The 27,832-nt window shown below is 43.8% G+C and overlaps 1 protein-coding gene across 2 annotated transcripts in view; it reads left to right on the top strand.

Moving 5' to 3' along the window:
* The window catches only part of ADCY9 (adenylate cyclase 9), an 86,863-nt gene that overhangs the window by 34,518 nt on the left and 24,513 nt on the right, over positions 1 to 27,832 (top strand). The window contains exons 2-5 of one of the 2 annotated variants that reach the window (XM_058035906.1): positions 12,486 to 12,658; positions 18,406 to 18,510; positions 23,050 to 23,267; positions 27,679 to 27,781. In XM_058035906.1, coding sequence (XP_057891889.1) covers positions 12,486 to 12,658; positions 18,406 to 18,510; positions 23,050 to 23,267; positions 27,679 to 27,781 — 599 coding nt within the window. The remainder of the gene's footprint in view (positions 1 to 12,485; positions 12,659 to 18,405; positions 18,511 to 23,049; positions 23,268 to 27,678; positions 27,782 to 27,832) is intronic. The other variant, XM_058035909.1, reaches the window with a different exon arrangement.

Here is a 27,832-nt window from a genome sequence, read left to right as displayed (position 1 = left end):
TGGAAGGAATTTCAGAAACATTTTGACTGTGTAAATAAACACATTTCTGGTAATATTTCCTTTTTAACCTTGTTTTTGGACTTTCAGATGGTTTTTATTTTGGGGACTGATTATTTGCTTACAATTTTACCTAAGGAGGGGAATAAACTGAAAAGCTGATCCTCTGCTTGGGGGAGACACAACACTCATGTAGCTGTTCTGAAAAGAGCAGTGGCTCTGAAATTCTTATTTTGAGCTAGAAACACTGCAAATACTCAGTGGCTGAAGCTTGCCAGTTAAAATACAGCTCTGTAGTGATACATACTTAGGTGGTGGCAGCTCTTGGGAGTTTCTTCTTCACCACCTCACCAGTGTTTATACCACTGTGAGATATTGTTATTCTGAAGTGCCTCCTGCAGCAGTTTTATTTGCATTAGCTTTATTTTTCAGTACTGAATTAGTAACCATTTAAAACTGTCAACCACATGTAAACAAGTGGTGTGTAAGTTATGAATAACAACTTACCTGGAATTACAACTGCCCGTTTGGATTGCACAAGGCTCGGCGCTGGGGGAGTTGTGAAATGACTGAATTCACTACTGCAACATGATTTCTGTTTGTCTGGCTTCTTGCAGCCAATTTGAATAAATACCCTGGTGCTCACATGGTTCCCTCAGCCAGCAATCCTTGGGGGGGAATGCTGGCTTCCCAAGTGTTGGAATATGTGTCCTCAACTCCAGCCCATGTGATGAGCAGCATTTTTTGCAGGCTCTGTCAAAACTGTGCTTGCTCACTGGGTAACTTGTCAGTTCTGACCAAAGATCCTGGATGGGGGAAGAAATACCATTTTTAACTGATCTAATAATAAAATATGTTGAACAAGTGTTTGGTATAAACATCAACTCTTCAAACTGTGCTGGTGGGCTCTGATGGCAGGTGGGGAAATGATCATAGAATTGTGGAATGGTTTGAGTTGGAAAGGACCTTAAAGTGTCGGTTTCTTGGCTGTTTTTATGGCCTGGAAAGGCTCGGGATGGCCTTGGGCAGCCCGCGCTCCAAAGGATGAGAAGAGGCTTCAGGTTTTTTCTCGGTCTTCAGTGTTTATTAGTTATTTATCTAAAAGATTTACTCTCGGCCCGACAGAGGTCTGCACAGCAGCCAGCCATGAGCACACTGAGAGCCCCCGGGGCGGTCACTTATCTTTATACCCAAAACTACGTATACAATATTTACCTATTTCCCCAATACCTTTCACCCTTATTGACCAGTGCACTTTTAGTAATAACCAATCCCAAAGCGCCACCATCACCACAGAAGATGGAGGCCAAGAAGAAGAAGAAGAAGGACAGGACACGCCCCAATTCCTCCATCTTACTTCTTTAGACCCCCCTGTACAGAAATCCTAAACCCTGTGTTTCACTCTCTAATTAACCTATCCCTTCACCATTCACCCAGTGAAATCCTCCCATCCTCATACAGGTGTTGTCTCCTGTGCAGGATCAAAGTCCAGCCACCAGACACTTCTGGCAACATTCCAGGACCTCCGAGCCCCCCAAGGGTGGTCTCGGTGACTCGGCACATCAGTCCTGAGGTGCTGAGATCCCACATTAAAGCTCATCTTGTTCCCTAAATATGCCATGGGCAGGGACACCTGCCACTGTCCCAGGCTGCTCCAAGCCCTGTCCAGCCTGGCCTTGGGCACTGCCAGGGATCCAGGGGCAGCCACAGCCAGGCCCTCCCCACCCTCACAGGGAACAATTTCTCCTCAGTAACCCATCTAACCCTGCCCTTCTGTGACAGTGGGAAGCCATTCCTCCTTTCCTGTCACTCCAGGCCCTTGCCCAAAGTCTCTCTTATCTTCCTGGCAGGTTCCCTTCAAGTCCTGGAAGACCACAATTAGGTCACCCCAAAGGTTCTTTTCTCCAGGCAGAACAATCCCAATTCCCCCAGGCTTTCCTCAAAGCAGAGCTGCTCCATCCCTCTGCTCACCTTGGTGACCTCCTCAGGACTCTCTCCCCACAGGTCCATGTCCTTCCTGTGCTGGGGACCCCAGGTGACCTTTTTCTTTGCTTGGAGCACTGATACACAGACATATACAACTCTTTAAAAACCCTATGTTTTAATGCAGGAATTATCTAAGATATGCAGATTTACTTCTTTTCATTTGATCCCTTAAGGACAAATCTTTTATGTTCTCTGAGTATGTCTTAAGGCTAATCAAGCTAATGAATTGTTGTTCAAGGTAACAACATGGAAGGTACTTGTGTTCCCCATGCAGAGCCCACCAGCTTTGCACGTGGATTTGAGCTGATTTGTGTTTTGCTTCCCTCTGAATCCCTGGAGCACAGGACACTGCCAGCCTGTGGGATTGCCCTGCTCCCTGTAAAATGCTGATTAAGCATCCAGCTACCTGCATTATGCAACAGGGAAAGAATTTGCCTGATGGTAGAGCCCTGTCAACACAAAGGGATTGCAGCGGTAGAACAAAACAGGCTTCTAAAGTCTTGTTTAAATTGAATCTGGATTCTATTAAAAGTGTTAGTCCAGAGAGCCACAATAGCTCACTCGGTTACCATGGGCCGAGCAGGCTCCAGTTGCATCAGACTATTGTTCTTTATTGGAGTCCTCTCTTCCATCCTGCACGTTTGTTATTCATTAATTCTGAAATATCAATCAAAAAGATAGGTGGCATCCTCTGGTCCCAAGTGGAATTTTCCTGGGTGGGATTTTAATAAGCTTCCAACTGCTTTCACTGTGGCCTCGTCTTTTTAGTTTAAAATGAATGATTTTCCATTCTTAAAAGCCTGGAGCTAAGAAAACTTGCACCTAGAGCCTCTCTTTGACTTCTTTTTAATTCTGCCTGTGTGTAGCAGAGGCTGGTGCAGCCATCCATAGTTCCTGAGGTATGCCAGCTACTGTGTGGGAAGAAAATGTAATATATATGATGTCTTTCTGGATGTTTGTGGCTTTGTATAATTGTCCTGTCTAGAGCAGTGGAATTTTTTTGTTGAGAAATCCTTATCTGTTCATAGATCTCTGGTTTATAATGCTGCTGTTTAAATAAATTGTTTGAAGTCCTTGCCTTGGAGATATCTCCTGTGCCGTGTTCACATTGCTTGTTTCCCTCCCACAGTGGTTTTAAGTTGGAAATGCTTTTTTGTTTATAATAAAAGGAAGTTTTGAAAGTATATTCTACACATCCCAAAGGATTGCTGCACTCTTTGGGTGATGTGGAATGTCAGAACTTCCCATGTGTGCAAATTCACCAGGGAAACGTGGACAGATCCTGCCCAAAAGCTTGGATGGCAGAGGCAATACAGAAAACTGTTCCCAAAGGTTTCCTCTGTCATCCTGCTGCCTTCCATGCTGCTGCCATGCAGCAGGGGTTTCAGGTGTGGACAGGGATGTGTGTAATGGATTTGTGTTGCAGAAGAGCCCCAGGGGCTGATCTGGGCCCTGTGTTTGACATTGTGGAGCTGCTGGCGTTGGTTCTGGCCTTGGCTGGCTGGGTTTGGGCTCTGAGGTACCTTCCTGGCAGTGATGAGGGGGAGAAAAAACTCCAAACCCACATTTGCATCCTGAACAAGAAACTGGAAGAAAGAGACTCTCAGTAATGTCTTCAAAAGACTTCACAGTGCTGTGACCTTATAATTTTCCTTGAAGCACAGAGTCCTGAGCTGCCAAAAGTGGCATTTTGTGTGTCAAAAGTGTATTTACACCTGCTTTACCTCACTGCAGCCACACTCAGAGGATGGAGCTCTGCATCCCACAGCTCCCAGTCTGCAGTGGGAGCAGCAGGAGCAGGACACTGCTGGGCAGTGGCTGCACTGGGGCTGAGGCTCTCGGTCTCCATCCCTGCTCCTTCTGCTCTTCCACCTCTGCTCTGGCACCTCATTCCCACTCCAGCAGGGAAATGATGAATTCTGAATGGGCTGTGTCTTTATTAGATTCAGTTTCTAATTCATTATTATTTCTGTTTCCAGAAAAGGCATTCTGTGGGAGGAATATAATAATTGTTGAAGTGTTTGGACCCCCCTGCAAGTGCCATGCCCTCATTTGCTTGGGTGACTTGTGCTTTGGCCACCTGCATTGTTCAAACATTTCTGGTTCTCATAGCATGTTTATTCCTTTCCAGGTGTTAAAATTAACACAGAGGGCAAAGGGATTGTCAATAAATGTGAAAAATAATGTCAATAAAATAATAGCAGATGCCTTTTCAGGCGTGGCATTGCATCATGGAATTTGTTTTCGTGACCCAGACTGCAGGAGAGTTTACAGGGTGGCTGAGCAGTGTCAGTAAAAGCCAGACAGTATTTTTACCAGTTAATCCCCAACATCCTAGAGCTGGAACTAGGGCCTCTTTTTAGCTTTAAATGTAGGAACATGATATATCTCCTAGGTTTTGTGAGGGACCCTTAGGACAGAATCTCTTCTCTGCAGCATGTTAGTAAATTTGCTGGACTTCAAGCTTCCCTTGCCCCTGGCAAGACTGCAAAATCCCAGGCTTACCTTTCCTTAAACTTGCTTTTCTGTGCTATTAAGGTGACAAGCTGTGAGCTGAACTGAGGTGAAAAAATGAGTTAAAAACCCAGAGTCACTGCAGGGAATGGGCTCATCTGCTGTTCACTCTCAGGCTGCGGTCTGAGGCACTTGGGCACCAGCAGAGCTGAACATAAATAAGGGCAGTCATAAAGCCCAGTGTAGGAATCAGTCTCTCTTCAGCCTCTTTCATCTGCCAGGAGAGTTAAAAAATAATAATTTATATATATTTTTTTTTTTCTGAGCCAGCAGTGGCAGCTGGACCAGTGTGTTTGAGCTGCATGTTTGCCTAGGCCTTTTTCTGCTGTGTTTTTCCTTTGGCTGGGTTATTTTATCTCACCCAGGTGAGAAGAAGATAAAAGACACCAAACAAGGATGGATTACCAGCCTGCAACTTCCTTTCTGCAGCTTAGCTAGAAATGTAAATTGTGGGTTTGGGTCCAGGGTTCCCCACTTAAAACTGGCAGATGTTGAATACCAAAATTACACATGTGTTGTTGATCAGCATTTTGCAAACCCACTGTTGTCTGTTGGAGGATCAAAAGATCAAAAATAAGTATTTTGCTGAACAAAGGAGGCATAAGGAAAAGAGCAGTTTACCATAATACAGAAGATGCCTCTGGTTTCTCTGGCTCTCTGCAGATCTTCCTTGGAGATTATGGGGATAGGTTTGGGGCTTTGGCTTTTTTGAGTTTCTTTTGTCTCTCCAGTCTATAAAGTTCTGTTTCTTATTATCATTGTTTCTGCTTTCCAGAGACCTAAGATAGCAAGTTGGCTCAGAAATTCTCTTTTCTCATTTTAGCCACAGGAAATGTTGCTCCATACATTGAAAGTGCTTTTCCAGGTAGGCTTGTTTGGAATCTCAGTGCTTTGGGTTACAGGCTTTGTTTGCACTGAGCTGGAAGTGGTTTCTGTGGGTTAGAGGGTGGGACTTGCTTCATTGCTTTGCAGGTTGGGGGAAATAAATTCAATTTTTTATATATATTTTTTATATGCAATGTCCTTTTGTGCAGCCCTGCAGAGTGAGTGTCACAAAGCCTGCTGTATAAAAGGCAGTGGTGTGATTCTGGCTTCCAGCTTTGTCACTGAAATATCTGCAGATAAAAAGCTGGAATTCTCTTAGGGGTATTTTTAGGGCTTTAAAATGGAAATAAAACCTCATGAATATTTTTTTCATGTTATTCTGCACAGCCTCCATCAGAGCAGTCAGATGTATTGTGTTTACCTTTACTGGTGCTTCCCTGACTGTTTTTCAAGAATAGATATGATGATGTGGGTCTGTAGGGTGTATTTGGTCTTGAACTGCTGTGTGTGATGTTACACACACCCTGGTTTGTAGGAGGAGTAGAAATAGGTAAGCTGGGTTTATAAGAATAAGCAGAATAATAATAATAATAATAATAATAATAATAATAATAATAATAATAATAATAATAATAATAATAATAATAATAATAACCACAATTGTTATATTATTTATAATAACAAATTCACAATAACCCCAAACATGGGGTTATTATGGGGTTATAAAAATTAACATAAAACTCTTCATTAATTATGTATGTGTGGGAAATAAATTCATAGAAAATTTTAAAATCTTGACAGAAGGCTCACATAATATACATTTGTATGTAAACTTTGAGATAAATGTTAACTAAGAAATGCTGTAGAATAAGAGACGTTGAGAGAGAAATAGAACTATAAAATATATAATAAAATAATTACATATATGTAATAAACACATAAATATATAAAATATAAAATAATTGTATCAAAATAAGATAATATATAAAGAGATGTAAAATAATATTTAATATATTACGATATTTAAATATATAATAATATATAAATAAATATATATTTTAACATATGATATATTTTATATATTATTATATATTAATATATAAAGATATAATATATTTTAATACATTAATATATAATAATATATAAATAAAATATAAAATAAATAACTATATATCTATATATATAGTAATTAAGAAATAGTTCGCTTCTAATTGTAATAGCATGAATGATAAGGCTCCTGGTGGCCCTGCAGCCCTGGCTATTCTGCTGGCCCTTCCAATGCCTGGCTGCCCTTTCTCTGAAAAATTTTCCTTAATTCCCAAACTAAACCTTGAGTGGTGACAAAACAACAGCTTTTTGTTGTGGTGGTGTAAAATCCCAGTTCCCAGTTCAGTGTTGTGCAGGGAGGAAGGAAGAAATTTGTGTGAACTCCCTGGCTGTAATAAAGTGAGAAGCCAGTCCCCATAAATACAGATTTGGCAACTGTTGAACTTTAAGAATGAGGGAGAATATTTGCTACTGGAAATCATCTTTAGATTCAGCTTGGACCCAAAGAATGCTAAAGCTCCTGGACTGGTGATTTGTGCTGGATTGTTGCATGATAAGGTAGGTTAGTGCCTGAAAAATCATTTGGGCTTTGACAAGGGAAAAAAACAAACCAACCAGCACAGAAAAGTGAGATGCATAAAAAACCTGCAATTAGAAGTAAATACATTGATGGGATTTTTTTAGTTACTATTTGCCAGTCATGTTACATACCAGAAATCACAGTGAATAATTTATTTTACAGAGCAAGTCAGTCTAATGAAATTGTGGAGCAGCATCTTTTATTGCATGAGGAAACCTCACCATTGGTCTGTGTTTCCTTTCCCTGGAGTGGCAGTGCCTGAATATCAGTATTTTCTTGATAAAGTGCAAATATGTCTTTAAAAGGCATGGAGGAAACTTTTTATTGTCTTTGTAAAAAGAGAAAGCAAAAAGCTGGTGGATTGCAGAGAAGCACAACCCAGAAATGAGTTATCCATCAGTTCAGAAAGGAGCTCAGACCTGAGATGTGATTAAATGGTTAAAGCAAGGAGACTGCAAGGGAAATGTTGGAAAGTTAAACAGTGAAAGAGCAGCATTAATATAAAGCTGTTTGGTCAAAGGGGTTGTAATCAATACAATTTGGATTTTATTACATCAATAGAAGGAATGTTGCTGTCTCCCAGCACAGAGGGCTGTGGACTGGCAAACATTTAATCAGAAAAGGATGCTCACCTGTCAAACTGCCCGTAGTGCAGCTAAAAAGGTGAAGTGATCCAGGGAGGGAGGAACAGGGGTGTATGAGAAAAATGAGATTATATTTTGATGAAATGAATCCATAAGGCAAGGACTGAAAATGTTGCCATTGTTTTTAGTCTCTTTTCAAATCAGTGCTGAGAAGCATTTCAAAAGAATTTGAATTTCTTACGCAGAGACATTAGAAGTGTAAAAATCTTTGCTAGAGAAAGAAATTTTCCTGCGTGTTATCAACAGAGAGGTAAAAAGTTTCATTTCCAAACAGGTGAAGCATCAAAAATTGACACTTGAATATTTTGTTCAAGAATTTCTTATCAGTATTTGTGTTAATCCCTCATTTCCTGTAGGAAAAGACATCCTGTCCTAAACAGATGCATGGAGGGATGTCCTCTCCTAATGTAAAAATCAGATTAGATTGGATTACAGCAACTTCTGACCTGAAGCAGCGAGGATAAATGAGCTGAAAGGAAGGAGTAAATGTCTGAATGAAGGACTTGAAGGATCAGAACATTTTCCCTCTCCCTTTCCCTGTTGCTTCCTGGCCAGTAACTTCCCACACATTACCTGGGCTGCTTTTCCTCTGCAGGCCCTGCTGGGGATGGGGATTCACCCCAGGGCTGCTCTGGGTGTCCCTGGGGATGGCAGGAGGGAGCTGCAGCCTCACCTTGTGCTCCTGAATCCCCTTTTCCCACTGCAGGAGGGAGCTGCAGCCTCTCCCTGTGCTCCTGAATCCCCTCTGCTCAGGGCAGGAGGGAGCTGCTGCCTCTCCCTGGGCTCCTAAATCCCCTTTTCCCACTGCAGGAGGGAGCTGCAGCCTCTCCCTGTGCTCCTGAATCCCCTTTTATCACTTCAGGAGGGAGCTGCAGCCTCACCTTGTGCTCCTGAATCCCCTCTGCTCATGGCAGGAGGGAGCTGCAGTCTCACCTTGTGCTCCTAAATCCCTTTTTCCCACTGCAGGAGGGAGCTGCAGCCTCTCCCTGTGCTCCTGAATCCCCTTTTCCCACTGCAGGAGGGAGCTGCAGCCTCTCCCTCTGCTCCTAAATCCCCTTTTCCCACTGCAGGAGGGAGCTGCAGCCTCACCTTGTGCTCCTGAATCCCTTTTTCCCACTGCAGGAGGGAGCTGCAGCCTCTCCCTGTGCTCCTGAATCCCCTTTTATCACTTCAGGAGGGAGCTGCAGCCTCACCTTGTGCTCCTGAATCCCCTTTGCTCATGGTAGGAGGGAGCTGCAGCCTTTCCCTGTGTTCCTGAATCCCCTCTGCTCACAGCCTCTGGCTTTTCTCACGCCACCACAACCTGGGGGAAGCCTGGGATGTTTATACCCAGCCTTATTTATAATAACTCCTGTTTATTTTTGTGCAGACGGAAAAGAATTTGTGTGTGAGCACATGCATCTGATTTTTTGTTGTTCTTAGCAGTGGTTTTTAGTGGTTGGGGTGGGTTTGCTGTTTTTGTAAGCTCAGAGAAATGCCAGGGATCAAAGCAAGGCAATCTGAAGGAAGGAGCCAAGTACAGAGACTCACTAATGCTTCTGAAATTCCACAGTAGTAGGACTAAGAAAGCCACAGCCGTTCTATGAAGATCTCATCTGTTATTATTTTGTCAAAAATACACTTTGCAAACACTGCCATGTCAATATTCAAAGTAGATGACTTCAAGCAATGAGTGTTTTGGCTCAGTGTGCAGGAGCTGTTATTCTTTATAATGCTTACAGGATCTCAGACCTTGAAGAGCAGTGAAAGGAATGGTTTGTGTTCCTCAGAGAAACACCAGAGAGCTCAGTTTTTTCCCAAGGCAGAAAATATTACTGTGTTCAGTTGGTTTATTGGGGTTGTTGTAGCCTGTTCCCTGTCTTTCCTTCCAAGAACCACCTCTGGAAAAAGCAGAATTGCAGGTTAAAGCTTGCCAGAGGACAGATTTGCTATCAGGCACTTTGAGGTTGTGCTTCAGCATTTATTTTGGATAAATTTCGGGGAAGGAAGTGAGTACAAGATTGATCTTGGCCTTTATAAATAGCACTCCAAGCACCTCATATCATTTTCTGCATTGCCATGTCTTGAGTTACTTGGTTGCGCAGCAACACAGACCAAAAATTGCATTTTCACATAAAATAGCAGCTCCTCTATTTATTCATTCCTTATTGTCATGTTACTTAATTGATTTAAAGGTGCTGCTCTGGATGTTTTTCACTCCCTGCTTGTGTGGAAAATGACAGTGCTGGTTGTACCAATTCCCTGGAAATGTCAAAGGAGGAAGAACAGTTCTCAAATGATGCATTTTAGTTACACCAGTACAGTTCTACTCAATTAATGACCCCTTTTCTACCCAAATATTTCAGACTCAGCCTGGGAGGTGCTTTGTGAAGTGTCTCAGAGTTCCAAGGAACACTGAGGTAAATGGAGTTTTCCCATCATAGGGATTTAATAACAAACAAGTATCAGCTAAACCATGTTAGCAAAGTTTTGTAAAGATGAGAGGTTTTTACACCTCTCCTTTTCCAAAACTTTACAAAAAGAACTTTTTTCTCCTCCTAGCTCTCCTGTTGGCTCCACACAAAACACATGCAGGATATTGGTTTTTCTCTTTCTGTCCCAATTTAAATTTCCCTTTTTGAGTAACACTCCTTGTGCAGGGATATGGTGGGGCTGGGAGCACGAGGAGGGAATACAGAGATTTTTAGCGTCCTTGGTGCCAACAACCAAACATTTTAGCCACATTTAAAGCCTGGAGGACAGAGTGGCTGCTCTTGATGTGCTGAGGGCTGGTGGGGTTGGCAGGGATGGAGAGGACAAGGTGGGCAGTGGGGTCAAGGAGTTGATATTTCAGACTGGGATTCTGCTTTCCCAGATCCATTTGCAGTGTGTGGTGTGTTGTAGCCTTTCCTCCTTTTCCTCCTTTTCCTCCTTTTCCTCCTTTTCCTCCTTTTCCTCCTTTTCCTTGGTGTGGAGCTCAAACTGGAGATAATTTTACTGCATGCAACAAGATTGACAAAATAATTTTCCTGCACGGCACAGTTAGACATGAAAAGTGCCTTTTCAAAAGTACAATAAACAAAGAAAAGATGTTTGTGTAGGAAAAAAAATTGGAGGAAATAATAGGAGCAGGGAAATTGCTCCTGTTGCTTTAAGGTAGCTTTTAAAAATAGGAGTAGTCAGTTAATGCTCCAGCCTTTACCACAGTAAACATATAATTGTGAGCTGATTGTGGTGAATTCCTAAACAACAGCCCCCATCAGCAGAAGTCTGAAAGAGAGAACTCGACATCTGGAAGCCAGCAGCAGTCAGGATTTTATTAAGCAGCACTGCCAAATAAAATCTGAGCACTGCTATAAATGATATAAAAATAAAGATTGGCTATGGTGTAACATCTCGAGATGCCAGCAAGTGTGCCTGGCTTTGGAGCTCTGAGAGCAGCAGAGCTTTCCCAGCAGCTTTGGAGCCTGAGGGGGACATGGTGGGTAGGGATGTGGCTTTCTGTGCTGCTTGTCATGTGGAATAAAGAGAGAAACTGCAAAATTGCTCTCAGTGTGCCTGAGTTATTTTTATTGGAAAGGTTTTGGCCACGTTCAGTCTGTGTTGTGTATTACAGACCTAAAGCAGGGTTTATGGAATATGATTTTCTGTCTGTGAAGGAGGTTTTGAGAGAGTGACCTTATCACAGGGAGCAGGAACCTGCCCTCTTCCTCAGGCTGCAGCTTGACACATCTATTTCCAGTGCTCACCCTGTGCACGGAGCCAGTTGAATGAATGGGGGATGGCTGTGCCAGCCCTGTCTGGCTGCTCTGGGAGCCAAACCTCAGGGTGAGGGAGGGGATGCAGAGCTGCCCCAGATGGGACCCAGCAGCCATCCCAGGAGCCTGGGGCAGGGGGGATTTGGGGCAGCATCCCCTGGGAATGTGGCCTCTGGCAGCACAGAGAAAGAAACATTTTCCCCTTGTGCACACTCCTTTTGGGGGACATTGGTGCCCCTCCGTGCTGAGCAGGACATTGCCCATCCAGTGGCAATCAAATGAACGTCTGTGAATTCAGAAAGCTTAAGTGATTAAGAGCTTCTTCTCAGCCTTTGTGTCTAGAAATACCCCAGAACACCACAGCACAAAGTTCAAGGATGTAAAAGAAGTGCTATGTTAAATGAAATTCCCATCTTTCATTTTTTGAACAGGTTTTTGATACAGCTCAGCTTGATACAACCTGCTGTTTACCAGCCTGGCCTTTAATATTGGATCTGCTTTCCAATTATGCTTCAATTCATACACCAGTTGCAGAGGGCGTGTGTGGGTGTACGTGCGAGAGAGGGAGATTGATTTTGTTCTTTAAAAATGTGAAGTCTGCACTAACTATGAAAACCCATCAGAATTTCTAGCACTTAAATGCCATCTCCTTTCTCAATGTGCTACCAGCACTAAGTAATGTTCACGACATCTCTCTGGCAAGTGAAGGAGTACATGCTGCTTTTGCAGAAGTAGAATATTAATACAGATATCAGTGAAAACCAGGCTGCAGATCCTTTCCAGAAGTAAAGAGTTAAAGTGAAAGCTCAAATTATGACTTAGAAGCAAATGCATAAGGTCTTAGCTGTGTTTTTCAGAAATACATGAGTGAAAATGGAATAAATACATGAGTGAAAATGGAATAAAGAGAGTACACATTGCTGTGTGTTGGAGTCACCTCTTGTGTCTGGAACAGCAGATTTGGGGAACCCTTTGTGCCACCACTTTGCACAGAACATATTTGAATTTCTGGTTGTTTTTCCCAGCCACTGTCTTTTCTGTGTGCTGTATTCCTGAATCTTGGCAGTGCTTTGGTAGTCACTGTGTCTGAGAAGCCCAAAGCAGTGTTCTCTCTGCCTTTCTGTAGTTCTGACTGGTCATTTCTATTTGTTCTAGGTTTAAAGACTTATCTGATCTCGGGTCAGAAGGTGAAGGAGCCCCAGTGCAGCTGTTCCCAAGCTTTGCTCCCTGGCTTGGAGTCTGCAGACGGAGCCAGGACTCCGGGGACGTCGGCGGCCGACAGCTCCAGCGACCCCTCCAAGACAACCAAACAGGTGGAGAAGCCCAAGGTGAGCTGTCCTCTCAAAGCCCAGCAGCACAGATCTCAAAGCAGGGCTGGGGAAACCTTATGGGCTTGTTTATGCACTGCTTTACATATTTACATATGTATGGGTGTGTGTGCATAGAGTGACAAAACAGAGTTTGAGGGAGGAAAAATGTACCAAGTTAAATGGCTCGCTCCCCACTTGGCAAACAATCCCTGAAATAAGGTGGTTTCACATAAATATTTCTAGTTGTATTTCAGTTCTGAGAGGTCAGTGATGCTTTTTAAATGGTCTGGATTTTATGGGGGGGAAGAATATGATTTATGCAGCTGCTGGAACTTCTGGGATTTTCTGGTTTTGCTGCTTCTGCTGTTCCTCTGTTGTGAAGGTCATGTACCTGTGAACCTTTCCATGAGTATTCAACAGACCTCCCTGCAGAAGATAATTGGATTGTTTTTGTGATGGGAGAAAATGCACTGGTGGGTTGGGAGATTGGTTTATCTGCTTGCTCTAGAAACCTATATCTGGAGCTGAGGGCAATGATTTGTATGGATTCAGCTTGGAGGAATGATGACACTTTGTTATGTTCACACCTCTCACAAGATCTCTTGACAAGGAAATCTGTGAAACAATGTGTATTGCTTCAGAGCTTTGCTGTTACTCTCCATCTTCCATCTCAGAGCAGATTTCCCAAACAACAGATGTCTATTCTCTCTTTTCATTTGTGCTAAGAATTCCTTCTCCTGGGCTGCCTGAGGTGGGCACAAATGTCAGAGCCAGGGGTGGCCATCTGCAGGTCCCTGTCCTTACACTTCAGTGTGGTCACTCCTGACTTCATCTCTTCAACTCAGGTTTGAGACTCAGCTGACAGAGTTGATGTGTGGATAACTGGATAATTTTCATGCTACTTCATTTTTACTGCTTCTCATTTGTTTCTGGATTAGGAGAGCATGAGTAGGGCACCTTTACCCTGCCTCTGCTCCCAGTTTTAAGATCTGAAGTAAAAACACTGGATTGCAGGTGAGATCAGCTGGAGGGCTGACCCAAAGAGATGGTCCAAGGTGGAGTGAGCTCCTCAGAGAGTAGGCCAGGGCTGTTTAACCACAGAAGGGAGCTGTAGCCATCTTTATCCCTCCCCAGAATGTGCTCTGAGTGAGGTTTGACAGCATCCAAGTTATGGGTGATATGTTGCTATTCCTTTTCCTGTGTAAGAAAGAATATATTTGGCATCCTACTGGCACCAGCTTTCCAGCTCCTTCTTGCCTTTCAGTGGAGGCAAAGGCAAATAAGGCAGGAAAATACATCTTAGAGCTGGGGGGAGCTGTGCAGATAAAGCTGTGAGTGCTGCCCAGGCTGTGGTCCTGCAGAGCTCCAGGTGTGGCAGTGACAGAAACTCCTTCATTTCAAGCACTGAAGGGAGAAGAATGTGCCAAGTGGAGCAGGATTGCTGAGCTGCCAGAGTGGAGCAGAAGGGAGAGAGGAGGGATGAAGCCAAGCAGTGAAGCTGTGGCTGCTGTTCTGAGAGACAGTGAGGATGCCTTGGGAATGTCAGACAGCAGAGGAGGCTGTGACTGAGGATTAAACTGCAGTGGAGGATGGGACTGACCCCCCTGCAGCTGGGGCTTGGTAACATTGATGTGGGATCTCAGCACCTCAGGACTGACGTGCCGAGTCACCGAGACCACCCTTGGGGGGCTCGGAGGTCCTGGAATGTTGCCAGAAGTGTCTGGTGGCTGGACTTTGATCCTGCATAGGAGACAACACCTGTATGAGGATGGGAGGATTTCATTGGGATAAATGGTGAAGGGATGGGTTAATTAGAGTGTGAGATACAGGGTTTAGGATTTCTGTACAGAGGGGTCTGGAGAAGTAAGATGGAGGAATTGGGGCGTGTCCTGTTCTTCTTCTTCTTCTTCTTCTTCTTGGCCTCCATCTTCTGTGGTGATGTTGGCACTTTGGGATTGGTTATTACTAAAAGTGCACTGGTTAATAAGGGTAAAAGGTATTGGGGAAAAATAATAAATATTGTATACGTAATTTTGAGTATAAAGATAAGTGACCGCCCCGGGGGCTCTCAGTGTGCCCATGGCTGGCTGCTGTGCAGACCTCTGTCGGGCCGAGAGAAAATCTTTTAGATAAACAATTAATAAACACCGAGACTGAGAAAAGATCTGAAGTCTCTCCTCGTCCTTTGAAGCACGGACTGTCCAAGGCCACCCTGGGCCTTTCCAGGCCACCTAAACAGCCGAGAAACCGACACATTGTTATGTACAAACTTGGGCTGGTACTTGTTAAAATGATCTGGGTGCAAAATGGAGTCTGTGGTTAAGGATCAGCTCTGAAATGTGAGGTGATGTACCTTGCACAAGGGCAGGTACATGTGCACCATTCTTCCTGAGCAGCTGGGATGTGATGTGGAGCATGCTGCTGCCCCACCACACTCAGTCTCTGATTTTCTGCTCTAGGACTATTGCTGGGTGTTAATTTAGAATATCCTGAGTGGAAGGGATTCACAAGGATCATTACAGTCCACCTCCTGGCTCTTGAAATGTTTTATTGCTAGGTGAAAGTCTGTAGAGTGTAAAAATATCAGCATGGCTGTGAGTGAGATAGAGAAACTAAAAGAAGCTGCTCAGAAGAGCATCTCAGACAAGTGCCAGCCCAGATTCAGCTGCCTTGGCTGCCCTGTTGTGCTCCAGCTACTGCAGAGTTTGTGTCTGGAGGTGCCTGGTTTTACTCACCCCCCTCAGCACTGCGGCTCTGGCCAGGGATTCCCTGAGTGGCCTCACAAGCTGTGACTCCTGAGCCTGCCCTGCCCCAGGGCTCTGGTGCTGCAGGGAGTTCTGGATGAGCCCAGGTTTCCCTGTGACTGTGTGAGCACTGCCTACAACCTGTTGTGAGCCTGGAGAGGCAGCACAGCAGTGTGGAGCATCCCTGCCTCTCCAGCACAGCCAGCTCCAGGGATTCCTGACTCCACAGCACGCTCTGGATGTGCCCCAGCCTTCTCTCTGCTGGGGAGAATCACAGAATCATGGGATGGTTTAGGTCCTTCCAACCTTAAAGCCCATCTGATCCACCCCATGCCACTTTCCACTCTCCCAGGTTGCTCCAAGCCCCCTCCAGCCTGGCCTTGGACACTTCCAGGGATGGAGCAGCCACCACCTCACTGGGCAAACCTGTGCCAGTGTTTCACCACTCCCATTGTAAAAAATTTCTTCATTGTATTGAATTTAAATTTCCTCTCTTTTGCTTTAAATATATATGTATGCTAAAAAACCCCCACAAGGTATGACTGCAGTTTGATCAGAGATCATGCACAATTTTTGAAAAGGAGTGGGTTTCTTTTTTACAGCTTTTGGGCTTTTCGTGAGGGTTTTTTTTAAAGCCTGCAGCTTGCTGGTAGGGTCTGGAGATAATAATTTGCAAAAGAATCATGACTTACATGCCGACTGTTTTAAATACAAAGCTGGAAATGGTGTCAGTGTAGGAGGAGATGACTCCAGCTCTGCAAAAGAGACTTAAGTAGGAGAGGCAAAATTACAGGCAAGTTGAAATATTTTTATTTTAAAGGGAATAAGTGGCTATATTGGATGCAAAGGATGACTTTCACATTTTGGGCTTAAAAGGATGTTCTAGAGGACAAGATCTGTAAAGGAAAGTCAGGAGGGAGAATTCCATGAAAGGAATTGTATTTCCTCCTCTGGTGCATCTGTCGTTCATTTAACTGCAAACCTTGTTGCAGTTTGAATGTCAATAAGATGTGTTTACATTACTGAAATGGTGAATACAGAGGGTAAGAACTCTGAGTAAATCTATAATAGCAGGTGGGTTTTTGAATGAAAACACTCTACCCTGCTTAAGTGGTTTTGGTGTCAGTTTATCTTCCCTATCATCTTTTATGACATGCCTCACTTGACAGGGAATCATAAGCTGTTGTAAAAATGTTTTAATGATTGCTTGGTATGAAAACAGAAAGTCCTTTGCTTGTCTTAGTGTTTGCTGGAAGTGCATTAATGTTTTATTCATGGCACTGAGGTCACAGCACACAGCCTGTGAATGCCTGCCATAGAGAGGGAAGTTAATGATGTTGACTTGAACACATGGGGAAAGTCACAGGAACTTCTGCCTCTTCTCAAAGGTCAGGCTGCTTTTCCAAGCCCTTTGTCTTCTGGCTTCACCCTGGGAGCTGAGTGTTGGAGGTGGTCTTGCTAATTTATTAGCAGGATCAAACAGGGAGAGGTTTCTTCAATTTTTGTTACTTTTTTTTGTCACCATTACCTGACTTTTGTCATGGATAAATGTAAATCTGACTCCCCAGAGGGTTAATAAGGCTTGGTAGCCCACTGCTGATTTATTTTTTAGTCCATCTAGCAATGCCTTCCACCAAGTGGCCAAGACTTTTGTGATAGTTACTCAGAGATTATTTTTAAGCAAAACCATTTGAGAACCAACTCCACAGTTTCTTCAGCTGTGTTGGTATTTGTTCAGACTGCACAGGTTCAGAACTGGATGTAAATTGTTTATCTGATGCCAGCTTAGGAAACTCAGAGTAATTTCAGTGCCCAGCCTGGACTGTGTCCCTGAGGAACAGCAGACAGGATGATCTGCTGGCTGCTGAGGAGCCTCCAGGTCCTACATGAAAGCCTCTGAGAGGCCTTGGTGAGTGGGTAGATGTCACAGGGAGAGCAGGCTGGGAGAAACATCTGAAAATTAAACAAGCTGGGTGTTTCCAGGTGGGACATCAAAGGTGGAAAGGGAGCATTAGGTGAAAAGTTAGTCCTGAAAAGACTCGACATGCTGGTCTCTGAAATGGGGAGTGAACCTGGAGGCAGAAGTTGTGGGTTTGGACTAGAGAGGCTTGAACATGTCCAGAACAAACAGACAAAATTAAATGGGATGTTGAGTTTGGGACAAAAGGCTCAAGTTCTTGCTGGAAAACTTGCTGTGGTGTTTATTGGTGAGCCTGGTCGCCCTGAACATCTCCAGAGCCAGGAGGGCTCAGGCTCAGGGTCCCTCTGAGCAGGATCCTGCCTCGACACTGCCTGCACTGGAGAAGAGAGTGAAGAACTTCCAGGCTTAATTCCCCTAAAGAAGATTGCATTTTAGCTTGAAGGAATTAGCTTGTTTTAAGAGCTCAAATGCAGCATTTAAAGTTTCTTCCAAAATGCACAACCTGAAACTGGTACAAATGCTGATGGTTTTGCTTTCCTTGTTCCCTGTGACATTTGCTGGGTGTTTGGCTCCAACAGCCTGATCTCCCCTCTCCTGTTTTAGAGCTCTGTATGAAAAAGCATTTGCCTGTATGAATTTCAGATTTGTTGCTTTCCATTTCCCTGGACTGTTCATAATGCATCATGGTGTTTCATGTTTTTTCTGGATTTTGCTGCATTTTGTGCTGTCTTGTCTCCTAATGGCATTTAGATCCCTTCACAGGCAGGTTTCACCCAGGAAATTGCACTTCTCCTGCTAAAGAATGTTTTATTCCTCTTGGGGAAGTCCTTTGCCTGTGCACAGTGATTACAGTGTATCTGTGATCTTACACTAGTGAAGCTTTCCTGGATTAGATTTAGCTTCAGCAAACAGCAAATCTGTGATTTATTTTTGAAATGGTGCATTCTGTTCCAGTCAAATTTTGCTCCCTGCCTCCCATTCTGTAGCTTTGTTTATCTTTGAACAGTGCTGCAAGTATACAAGTGGACTGAATTACGAATTGCATCATCCTACAAGGACACCAGAACATTCCTGGCTAAAATTCTTTTGTCTCATTTCAGCCTTGCCCTTCATGTAGTACCACCCTTGCTCCCCAGTGCGATGTCAGCATAGATGAAGGAGCTATCCAAAATGGTTGTCAGGATGAGCATAAAAACAGTACAAAGGTAATTGAAGTATTTCTCACTTCCCTTTCCCCCTTATTTTTCTGCTTCCCCCAGCTTTCTTATTTTTGCACCACTATTCCTTTATCTAAGCTCTTAAGCAGCAGAACTGATGCTGATTTTTTGTGTTCAGAAATTTAGTTGAGTTTCCCTGCCCCAATTTTCAAAATTTTAGTAATTTTGTGAGCTCAGCTTGATTCTGAGAAGGACCTGAAGTTAGGATTCTTTAACCTATGCTGATGGTACCCAAAGAGGGAGGTCCAAGGAGCACTCCCACACTCTCCATGCTCACACAGCAGGCTGGGTCACCTCACCACAAGTTCTGTGTCTCTCCAGCATCTCCTGCATCACTGCTCTAAGACGAGGTTATTCTGTTCACACACAGAATTCACAGCTTTAAGTCAGTTTGCATCCTTTCCTGACCTACAGAAACCGCCTCTCTCATATTCCTCATGCTGCTGCCATGCTTGTTTCCTTGCCTGTTGCTTTGATATTCTCACTAAAGCCACCTAATTCCTGTGCCATGCCAGACACTGCCTGTTTGTCATCCTGTTTGTGGCCTTTGCAGCCTCTCTGCTCTGCCTATTCCCTCTCACTCCTCCCTGAATGTTAAACTAAATGCAGACTGAGGACCAGTGCTCATTACCTGGTTGTTATATATTCAAATAAATAGAATGTTTTCCCTCCTTGGGGAGAATCACTTCACAGACATGCTCTGAGACAGTGAGCTTGTTCTTCATGTCTGTCTTACAGCTCTTCTCACCAGTAAAGCAGATTGAAAACCTTGACAGTGCTGAGCCACTGCATTAATGTGTGTTTGTCCCTCTCTCTACTTGACATGTTGCCTCATGCTGAAGCTGTAAGCTCAGGAGCAGGGCCTGCCTCACTGGGCTGGAGGGGTGTGTTACACAGCAGCTCTGTGCCAGAGTTCCAGGAAACAGCTTAAGAAAAGAATAAAACCATGATCCCTTCAGCCCTGAGGGAGGTGTCAGCAGGGACTTGTCTTGAACCAGCTGGAGATCTCTAAAACAGAGAACATGAGGGAGATCTGCCTGGGCTGCCAAGATGGTAGGCAGGAGATGCTTCTTCCCCAGGTGGCCTCTGCCCACGTGCAGGGATCTCCAAGAATCAGCTGAGGAGGGGTTGATTGTCCTTAGGTGCCAACTGCCTGCTTTAAATTGCTTCCTGCTGTACCTGCATTGGCTTCATGTGTGTGAATCAGCAGATCATCTGACCTTCCTTGGAGGAGATTTCTATACAGAGTTGAGGAAGAGCTCTGTAATTGCACTGGAGGAATTCCAGTGGAGCCCAAATCTCACTCCTTGGGTTTGGTTCACTTTTCACTCAGCCAAAAATGGGAGCTGTGTCATGGCTGTCAGTGAGTCTGGGGTGCCTGTTCAGCTGAAAGCTCAGGGAACAGCCACATGCACAGAGTTGCTGTGGCATTTGGTTCCCAAGCCTTCCTTGCAGCCTCAGTTCTCTTGGGAAGCAGAGACGGAAGCTCCCTCTGCCCATCTCTGTTCCCTTCCCACAGCCCGTGCTGCACTCCAGCCCCCTGTCTTTAGGGAATGTTAATGATGTTTAATCATATCCTTGGACTTGCAAGCCTCTGGAGCTTCCTTGTCTCTTGCTGGGAGGAAACTCCACACAAGCCTCCAAGTTCTCAGGGAAACCCTACAGCCTGTTCCTTCAGAAGTCCCAGTAACATTGGAGCTAACAACATTTAATAAATAGGGATTTTCTCCTACACAAACAGTTTCATACTCTAATCCCTGCCTGTTGAGATTAACAGAGCACAGAGAAACCTTGAGCTGACTGAAGGGAAGAATTTTCCTGGGGATTTGAGCCTTTGCCAAGAAGCTAAAGAGAAAGTCCATGCTGACCTTCTTTGAAAGAGAGAAATTTTCGCTGCATTTTTCAAATGATCTTGAGGAACAGCAGGGAAAGCAGACAGTGCCTAGGAGTCCAAATCTTTTGTTTGAGCTGATCATGGCAAAAACTGAGTTCTTGGTTTCTGCTTTTCAAGTACCAACTGGCTGGAGTGGTGAGGAAGAGGAGAAAGATTGTTTCACAGGGGGAAAGAAAAGATTGTAACTATGACTTTCAGTTTTTCTTTAGGCCTCAGGTTGTTCTGGGAGATGCTCTAAGCAAATATAATCTTTAGCATAAATTGAGAAAAACCAACCCACCAAGCAATGAAGGCTCTCACTAAGAGCTAGTTGGTCAGTTGATTTGGTTTCCCTTTGCTACTCCTCCTCACCCCAAAACCAGAGGGGTTTGCCCTGGTGTGACAGAATTCACAGGGGTCTGAGGATGAGGGAAGAGATGAGGATCTGACTCCATGTTTCAGAAGGCTTGATTTATTATTTTATGATATATATTATATTTAAACTATACTAAAAGAATAGAGAAAGGATTTCATCAGAAGGCTGGCTAAGAATAGAAGAAGAAAGAATGATAACAAGGGTTTGTGTCTCGGACAGAGAGTTTGAGCCAGCTGACTGTGATTGGCCATTAATTAGAAACAACCACATGAGACCAATCCCAGATGCACCTGTTGCATTCCACAGCAGCAGATAATCAATGTTTACATTTTGTTCCTGAGGCCTCCCAGCTTCTCAGGAGGAAAAAATCTTAAGGAAAGGATTTTTCAGAAAATATCATGGCTACAGCCTGGCTCTGCAGGATGCTCCATAGCCCTGTTCCCTCAGGGCAGCCTGGATAACCTGGCAGAGGTGTAGGAGCACTTGCTCAGGAGCTGCTCAGTGTCTTCTCTTAGAAAAGAACCTGGTGACATTTTATGTGAGAAATCCTTGTGCCTCTCCCTTCCAAGAGTGTCCCTGTGTCCCCTGGTGTGCCCCTGCTGGGATCTGTGGCTGCAATCCCCTTTCCCTTCTGCTGATTATGGTCTGCAGCAAAGCATTGGCAGCACCCCAAGGAAACCACCCCATTTCCTGTTCCTTCCTCAGCTGCTGTCACTGTGCTGGGAGCACCTGCAAGCTGCCAAAACAACTGCTGTGAGGGCTAGAAGGGCCCAGACTGGGCCTCCTTCCATCTCCTGGCTCCCAGCACGTGGCTCTGGGGCTCACAGGGGCCAGGGCAGCCCACAGGGTGGGGATCCCCATTCCCCAGGGAGGCAGGAGGAAGGGGAAGCACAACCCACCTCCCTCCTGCTTTTCCTGCAGCTCCAGGGAACCATTCCAACACACCTTGTTGTGCCTTTAGCTCTGGAGGTCCTGGTTGTGGCAGGAGCCAAGCCTAAGGGCTTCCTGAGCCTTCCCTGTGCAGGGTTCTCCTGCTGCCCCCTCAATCTTCTCTTGCCTGGCTCTGTCTGAACCTTTCCCTTCACCTCTCTGTGTTTATTTGCCTCCTTTGCTTCACAGGACACATCACACAAGGAAATGGAACTGATTTTGCATGGGCAGCCAGAAAGAATATATTTTTTAACTTTAACTAAGTTGATTTTACAATGTCAGTAACATATTTCAGCACGTGGTTGGGGTGGTGATGATATTTATGGTATTTATTTATGGTCACTGTGGTGGCATCTAAGAATAGTCTTCTGGAGGAGCTTGTCACTTCTGTACAAGCAGGAATGGAGAAACTTCTGTCATGAGTGGGCTTCAGGATGAGGATAAATGCTACATGATAAGTGATAAGATATGGAGGGGGGGAGATGAACACTCAAATATGCCAAGTTTGTTCTGTGTTTGCATTTGAAAATGATCCTGACTAACTGCAGTTCATTTTCATTCTAACCACACTTAGCTGTCTAATTCTTTTGGAATTGCTTCAGTACATATTGGTCTAGGTCAAACAAAATGCAAAAGAGGGAACTTCAGGCTCCACAAAAATAGAATTATTTTTGTTTAAAAGTAATTTGTGCTCTCCGATGACAGCAGAATTGGTGATACTGTGTACCTAAGCCATGTTGCAAATTGTCAAAATTAAAGCTGTCTTAACTAACAAAAAGGTAAAAGAAAACCAGTAAAAAGAAGTGTATCTTAGAGAAGGAGATATAGTTTAATTTGCAGGAGTTTTTGTTGTAGGATGAGATGCAGGAGTTTTTGTTGTAGGATGGGATGTACAAAAGGGCTGATCCCACAGGTGAGGAAGAACCTCTGGGAAAGCAGCAGGCCTGTGGTGGTCAGGGGCAGGATCAGCAAGGGCTGACAGAGTGAGCTGTCTCATGACCCAGGGAGAGTCAGCACAAATTAAATGTGTATTTAAAATCTTTCTAGAAGAATCTTATCCATAAAATGAGTGAATGAAATTTGGGCTTGTGGTTGGTTATCATTGAGTGTGTGAAAATGTGCTTTATTTTCTGCTCCTTGGAGAGCTGGTTGATAGAAAGCACAAAGGTGGCACCTGAGGAGGCACATGGGAGGTGTGGGAGGTACAAGCCCAGGAAATGTGGATGGTTCAGGGCAGGGGCAGAGCTCAGGGTGCTGAGGGCAGAGCCCCTCTCAGTTTTTGTCCTTGCAACCTCTCCTGTCCATTTTTCTGACATTCCCTGGCTGTGTTTTGCTCTCTGCTGTCCAGGCTCCAGGAGGACACAGCCCAAAGACCCAGAATGGACTTCTGAGTCCTCCCCAGGAGGAGAAGCTGAGCAACAGCCAGACCTCTCTGTATGAGATGCTGCAGGAGAAGGGGCGCTGGGGCGGCGTCAGCCTGGACCAGTCAGCTCTGCTCCCCCTGAGGTTCAAAAACATCAGGGAAAAGACAGATGCCCACTTTGTGGATGTGATTAAAGAAGACAGGTAAGGAGAATGAAGCTGTGCAGTAGAAAACACTGTGAAGGTATAAAGGAAAATCCTGAGAAGGCATACTGGGGTCCCATATCTTTACTATTTGTGTGGGTTTTTTCTGATTTCAGTAATTGTCAACATACAACACATTATAAGTTTTCTGATTTTAGTCTTTATTCTGCTTAAACTACAGGAGAAACTTGATGTCAGAAACTTTCTGTTTAAAATAAGTTAAACCAGTTTTTCATTGCTTCCAGGGTGAACAGTCCTCCTGTCAGTCCTTCAGCTGAGTCTTTAAAGGGGAAATTGCTCTTTAAATCACTTGTCACGAAGCTGAGCTCCATTTTATAAACCAAAGTCCTCTTAATGCATGTAGTGTGTGCCTTCCTCTGCAGTTTAGGGTGTAACAGAAAATCTGAACCACAAACCTTGTAGTAAAAGAAGGATGTCTGATAACATGTTATTAATGAAATCCTACTGGGCTTGGAGGCAGAATAATAGGAGTGAATTCTCATGGACTCACTATCTACTTAGACATTGTAAAATGAGTTTCTCTCTCTGTTTCAAACAAAAAAGCTTATTTTGGGCAGAGGAAATATTCTCAAAATTCAGAAATGTGGGATTTTTATCAACACACATCCATATCTCCATTATGGCAGGGACTTGACTGGAGCAGTTAAACAGATAATTGGAGTTTGTTATTATTTATTTTTATTTTTATTTCATTGCTTCCATTCAGATTGAGATTATTTTGTCTAAATATCCTTGAAACTGTGTTCTCCTGTGGACTCAGCTGCTTGGAACAGGGACACCATCACCTTTATGGAAACATGACTTAGGCAGGGAGAAGTGAGAAGGAGGGACAGGAGTCCCTCTCCAGTCTCTTACCTAGGTTTTGTCAGTTTACCTTTATCCTGTTGCCATTTGAGTCATAATTTAGGCTTCTTTATTTTTTTTTCTCAGTGTGTGGTCTGTCATTAGTGGCTGAGAATGGAGATTTAGCTGATATTTCCAAATATTAGAAAATAAATGAATTGGGAATGTCCAGGTGTTGGCAGAAATCAGCCAGAACAAACAGGAATATTTTTTAAAATGTAACCAGCACTCTGCAAACTGTAAGTTAGAGAAACAGCTTAATTTATGCAGTTGGTCTGCTGAAGATACCTCACTCAAGTTCTTGTGTTCTGGTGCTTTCCTCCTCCACTCCCAAAATGGGTAATTTTTTCTGATTTGGAAGAAGGAGTACCATGATTTGAGATCAGTCAAAGCCTGGCTTTTTTTTGGTCCCAATTAAATATCATCATTACCATATTAAGTGGGCCATTTCTTGTTGCCAGGGAAACTTCTCTGCTGAGTTCAGTTCATGTAAACATAACTTTCCAAAAATAATCTTCTGATTAATTAGATCTATGCAAAATGCTTTAAGCCTACCAGTTTACACTGATTTTTTTCAACATTTCTCAATGAGAAATTATATGGAATAAGCCATTTTAAAAATGTTCTTGGTCCCCTTTTGTAAAACATAATGTTAGTCTTGATGAATCCAGTATCTCTGAGGATTTTTGAATTCGAGGTGTCTCAAGGAGGGAACAACATTTCCTCATGGTCATTTTACAGAAATCTCAATTTTCAGTGAGTTCTGCTGTGTTGGTTTGATGCTGTTGCAAAGCCAAGTGATCTTCTCTGAGCACTGAGCAGTGATTTCCACTTGGATATAAATTCCTGTTAACAGAAAATACTTAACCCAGATATGATGATAAAGTGCATCAATTAATCCCACAGGCTTCCTGCAGAGCTGGGAAGGGTTAAACATCTCCTGGGGGGATTCAGGAGCCTGGAGACTGCATTAGGAAGCTGCTTGGGGCTAGCTGGGAGGAAATGCTGGACACTGGAGATATTGAGCTCAGCTGTGTGCTTGAGAGCTTTTGGCATGCCAAGATTTCACCTTGGAGCTGATACCTGGGCACAATTCCAATGTTCTTTAAAAATAATATTAATAAAGACAGTATTAGTGTGGTATGTTTGTATTAGTACATTACAAAAGAGTCCTTTTGTGAAAGTTACCAGTTCTTACAACTTGATTCTCTGTATTTGACAAACAGTGAATACTTCCAGCTTCAAGTCTGGCTTTACTTCTATAAAAATCCTGTTCTTTGTTCATTGTAACCTGCACATTATTGTGCTCTGTAAAAGAAAACTGTAGTGTAAGATTTAGAATGTTTGAATTTAATTTCACTGGGAATGTCCTCAAAGGATTCTTGCTTTGAGGACTTTTGTTTCCAACAAAAATTAGGTATTTCTTAGATTATAGAAGATATATAAACCTTCTGAAGTACATGAAGCAAGTACTGGTGTGCTGCTCAGGGCAGTACTACAATGATCTCTTCAGACTCCAGAGCAGAATCTCAGGGATGTCTGAAGCTCCCCCAGAACTGGGTTCTGTGCACCCTTCATCCCCTCCTTCGGGCAGTTTCTTGTTGAAATATTTTTTCATTATTTTAAATTATTTTTGTTTCTTTCATTTCCCACTTCCCAGTCTTGCTTGATCTGGGGAACACCCTGTGCTGGGAGGCAGAGACCTCCTGGGAAACAGATTCTGTACTTGACTGTTTCATCAAGTGGGCTCTTCCTTTTGGAGGCAGAATGAGCTGACAGGGAGCTGAGAAGGCCTCATGAATGCTGCCTTTCCCTGGCTCCATCGTGTTCCACCTCCTGTTTCGTGCTGCACTGTGGAGCTGGACTGATCCTCCTACACCCTCACCAGCACAGCAGCACCATCAGCACCCCCCCTGAGCTTCCCTGCAGGAAAAAAGGGGATTCAGCAGTACTTTATAAAAATAACAACCCAAAAGCTTTCAAAAATTTTATTATAAGATGCTCTTAGAAATGTCTAAGAAAGGTGAGGAATGAAGACAAGAATGAAAGAGAGAGAGGTGACTCAAGTGAGTGTATCCTGATATTTTTAATGTGTTGGCCAAAGCCAGAATGTTTAAAGGTTACCAAGTATTGGCCTTATTCATGCTTAGACTCCTTTGTCTTCTCTAGCATCAGTCTAGGAATGTGTGTTTGGTTGATCTTGCATCTAAGTTTAAAAAAAAAATGCTTCCCACATGCCATCTTCTGCTGGGAGCTTCCAAGAAAACCTCTTAGGCAAGAGCTCCATAAAAATAAACAGAAAATAACCCTGAAACCAAACCCCCTTAAAAAGAGAATTCAGGCACAGACAAGCTCTGTAGGATCTTTCTTTCAGCTTCTTCATCTGCTTGGAATTTGACCTCATGTGCATCTCTGGTTTTTGCTCAGTCACCAGCTTGGAAATTGCCCACTGTGCCTGTGGCTTTGATGCTGAAGCTCCCAGGGTGGGAATAGGAGCCTTGGATTCAGGTGGATTTTAGAAACAATTCCCTGTAAATAACACATGGAATCAGCTGGTTGAAAATGAGAGGAGGTTCCCAGGCAGGGAGGAGTGTGTTTGGAAGCTGCTCAGAGCAGGGGACAGGCACACCAGTGCCACAAGCAGGTGTGACCTTGCTCTGTGACCCTGGCATGAAGCACTCGGTGCTCTCCAGTCCCTTCAGGGGACAAAAGACTGGCAGAGGTGCCATCAGGAAACTTCATTCATAAACCTCATACTGCAAAACTCAGCTTCTTCCAGGGGATGGGGAATAAACCTGACTTGCAATGATTGAAGTCTCTTTTATGTTGTTGTGGGATTTTTCCACCTTCTGTAGGAAAGATGAAGGTGAAGGAGGGCACAAACACCCTCTGGTGGATGCTGCCTCTGGGTTCCTTAGCCCTGATGTCATTAGTTGTCACTGCCTTTGTTGATGGTGCTGGTCATTGCAAATCTCCCAGTTCAGAAGTAAATCTCAGCTCTCCATTTCTTCTCTGCAGCCCAGATCATTAAGGGAATGTTCCCAGTTGAGTTACTTAGTTATTTTAGTGTCTGAAATAACAAGAAACTGCTGTTTTCTAAAATGGGCAATGGGTTTTTTTTTCCCCCATAACAATTTGTCACCTTTGTCATCCTTGGCTTGCTTTGAGCCATAGAATTCCACCCAAGACACAAATATCCCACAGCCACGTGGCTCCAGAGGTTGTGTGTCTGCAGCAGCAATTAACCTTTACTATTTGCTGGCTTATGTTACAATTATCTGTACTCATCAGTTAGATCTGTTAAATTTCTGGAAGGACTTATTAGACTCTTCCTGGAAATATAAAAGTTTGCTTTTTTTGTGGAATATTTCCTTTCACTGAGCAAGTGATGTGGGTAAGAGGATACTTTGGTGATCAAGAAAGAAGAAAAACCACAGGAACTTCAAAGCCAAGTGCCATCATCCTTGGAAACAGAAGCCACAGTCTGGGGGGGGCTGAAGGAGGTACAGCTGAACAAACTGATGTTGATTTTGTCTTCTCTCTTCAGCCTCATGAAAGATTACTTCTTTAAACCACCTATTAACAAGCTGAGCCTCAACTTCTTGGATCAGGATTTGGAGATGTCCTACAGGACGAGCTACCAGGAGGAGGTGTGTTTCTGCTGGCATTGGTTTCTGTCTGTGATCTGTCTGAGCCCTGTC

Source organism: Melospiza georgiana, chromosome 16 (assembly GCF_028018845.1).
Source record: "Melospiza georgiana isolate bMelGeo1 chromosome 16, bMelGeo1.pri, whole genome shotgun sequence".
NCBI lineage: Eukaryota > Metazoa > Chordata > Aves > Passeriformes > Passerellidae > Melospiza > Melospiza georgiana.
The sequence above is the reverse complement of the archived record's forward strand: the minus strand, read 5'-3'. Positions and strand labels throughout refer to the sequence as shown.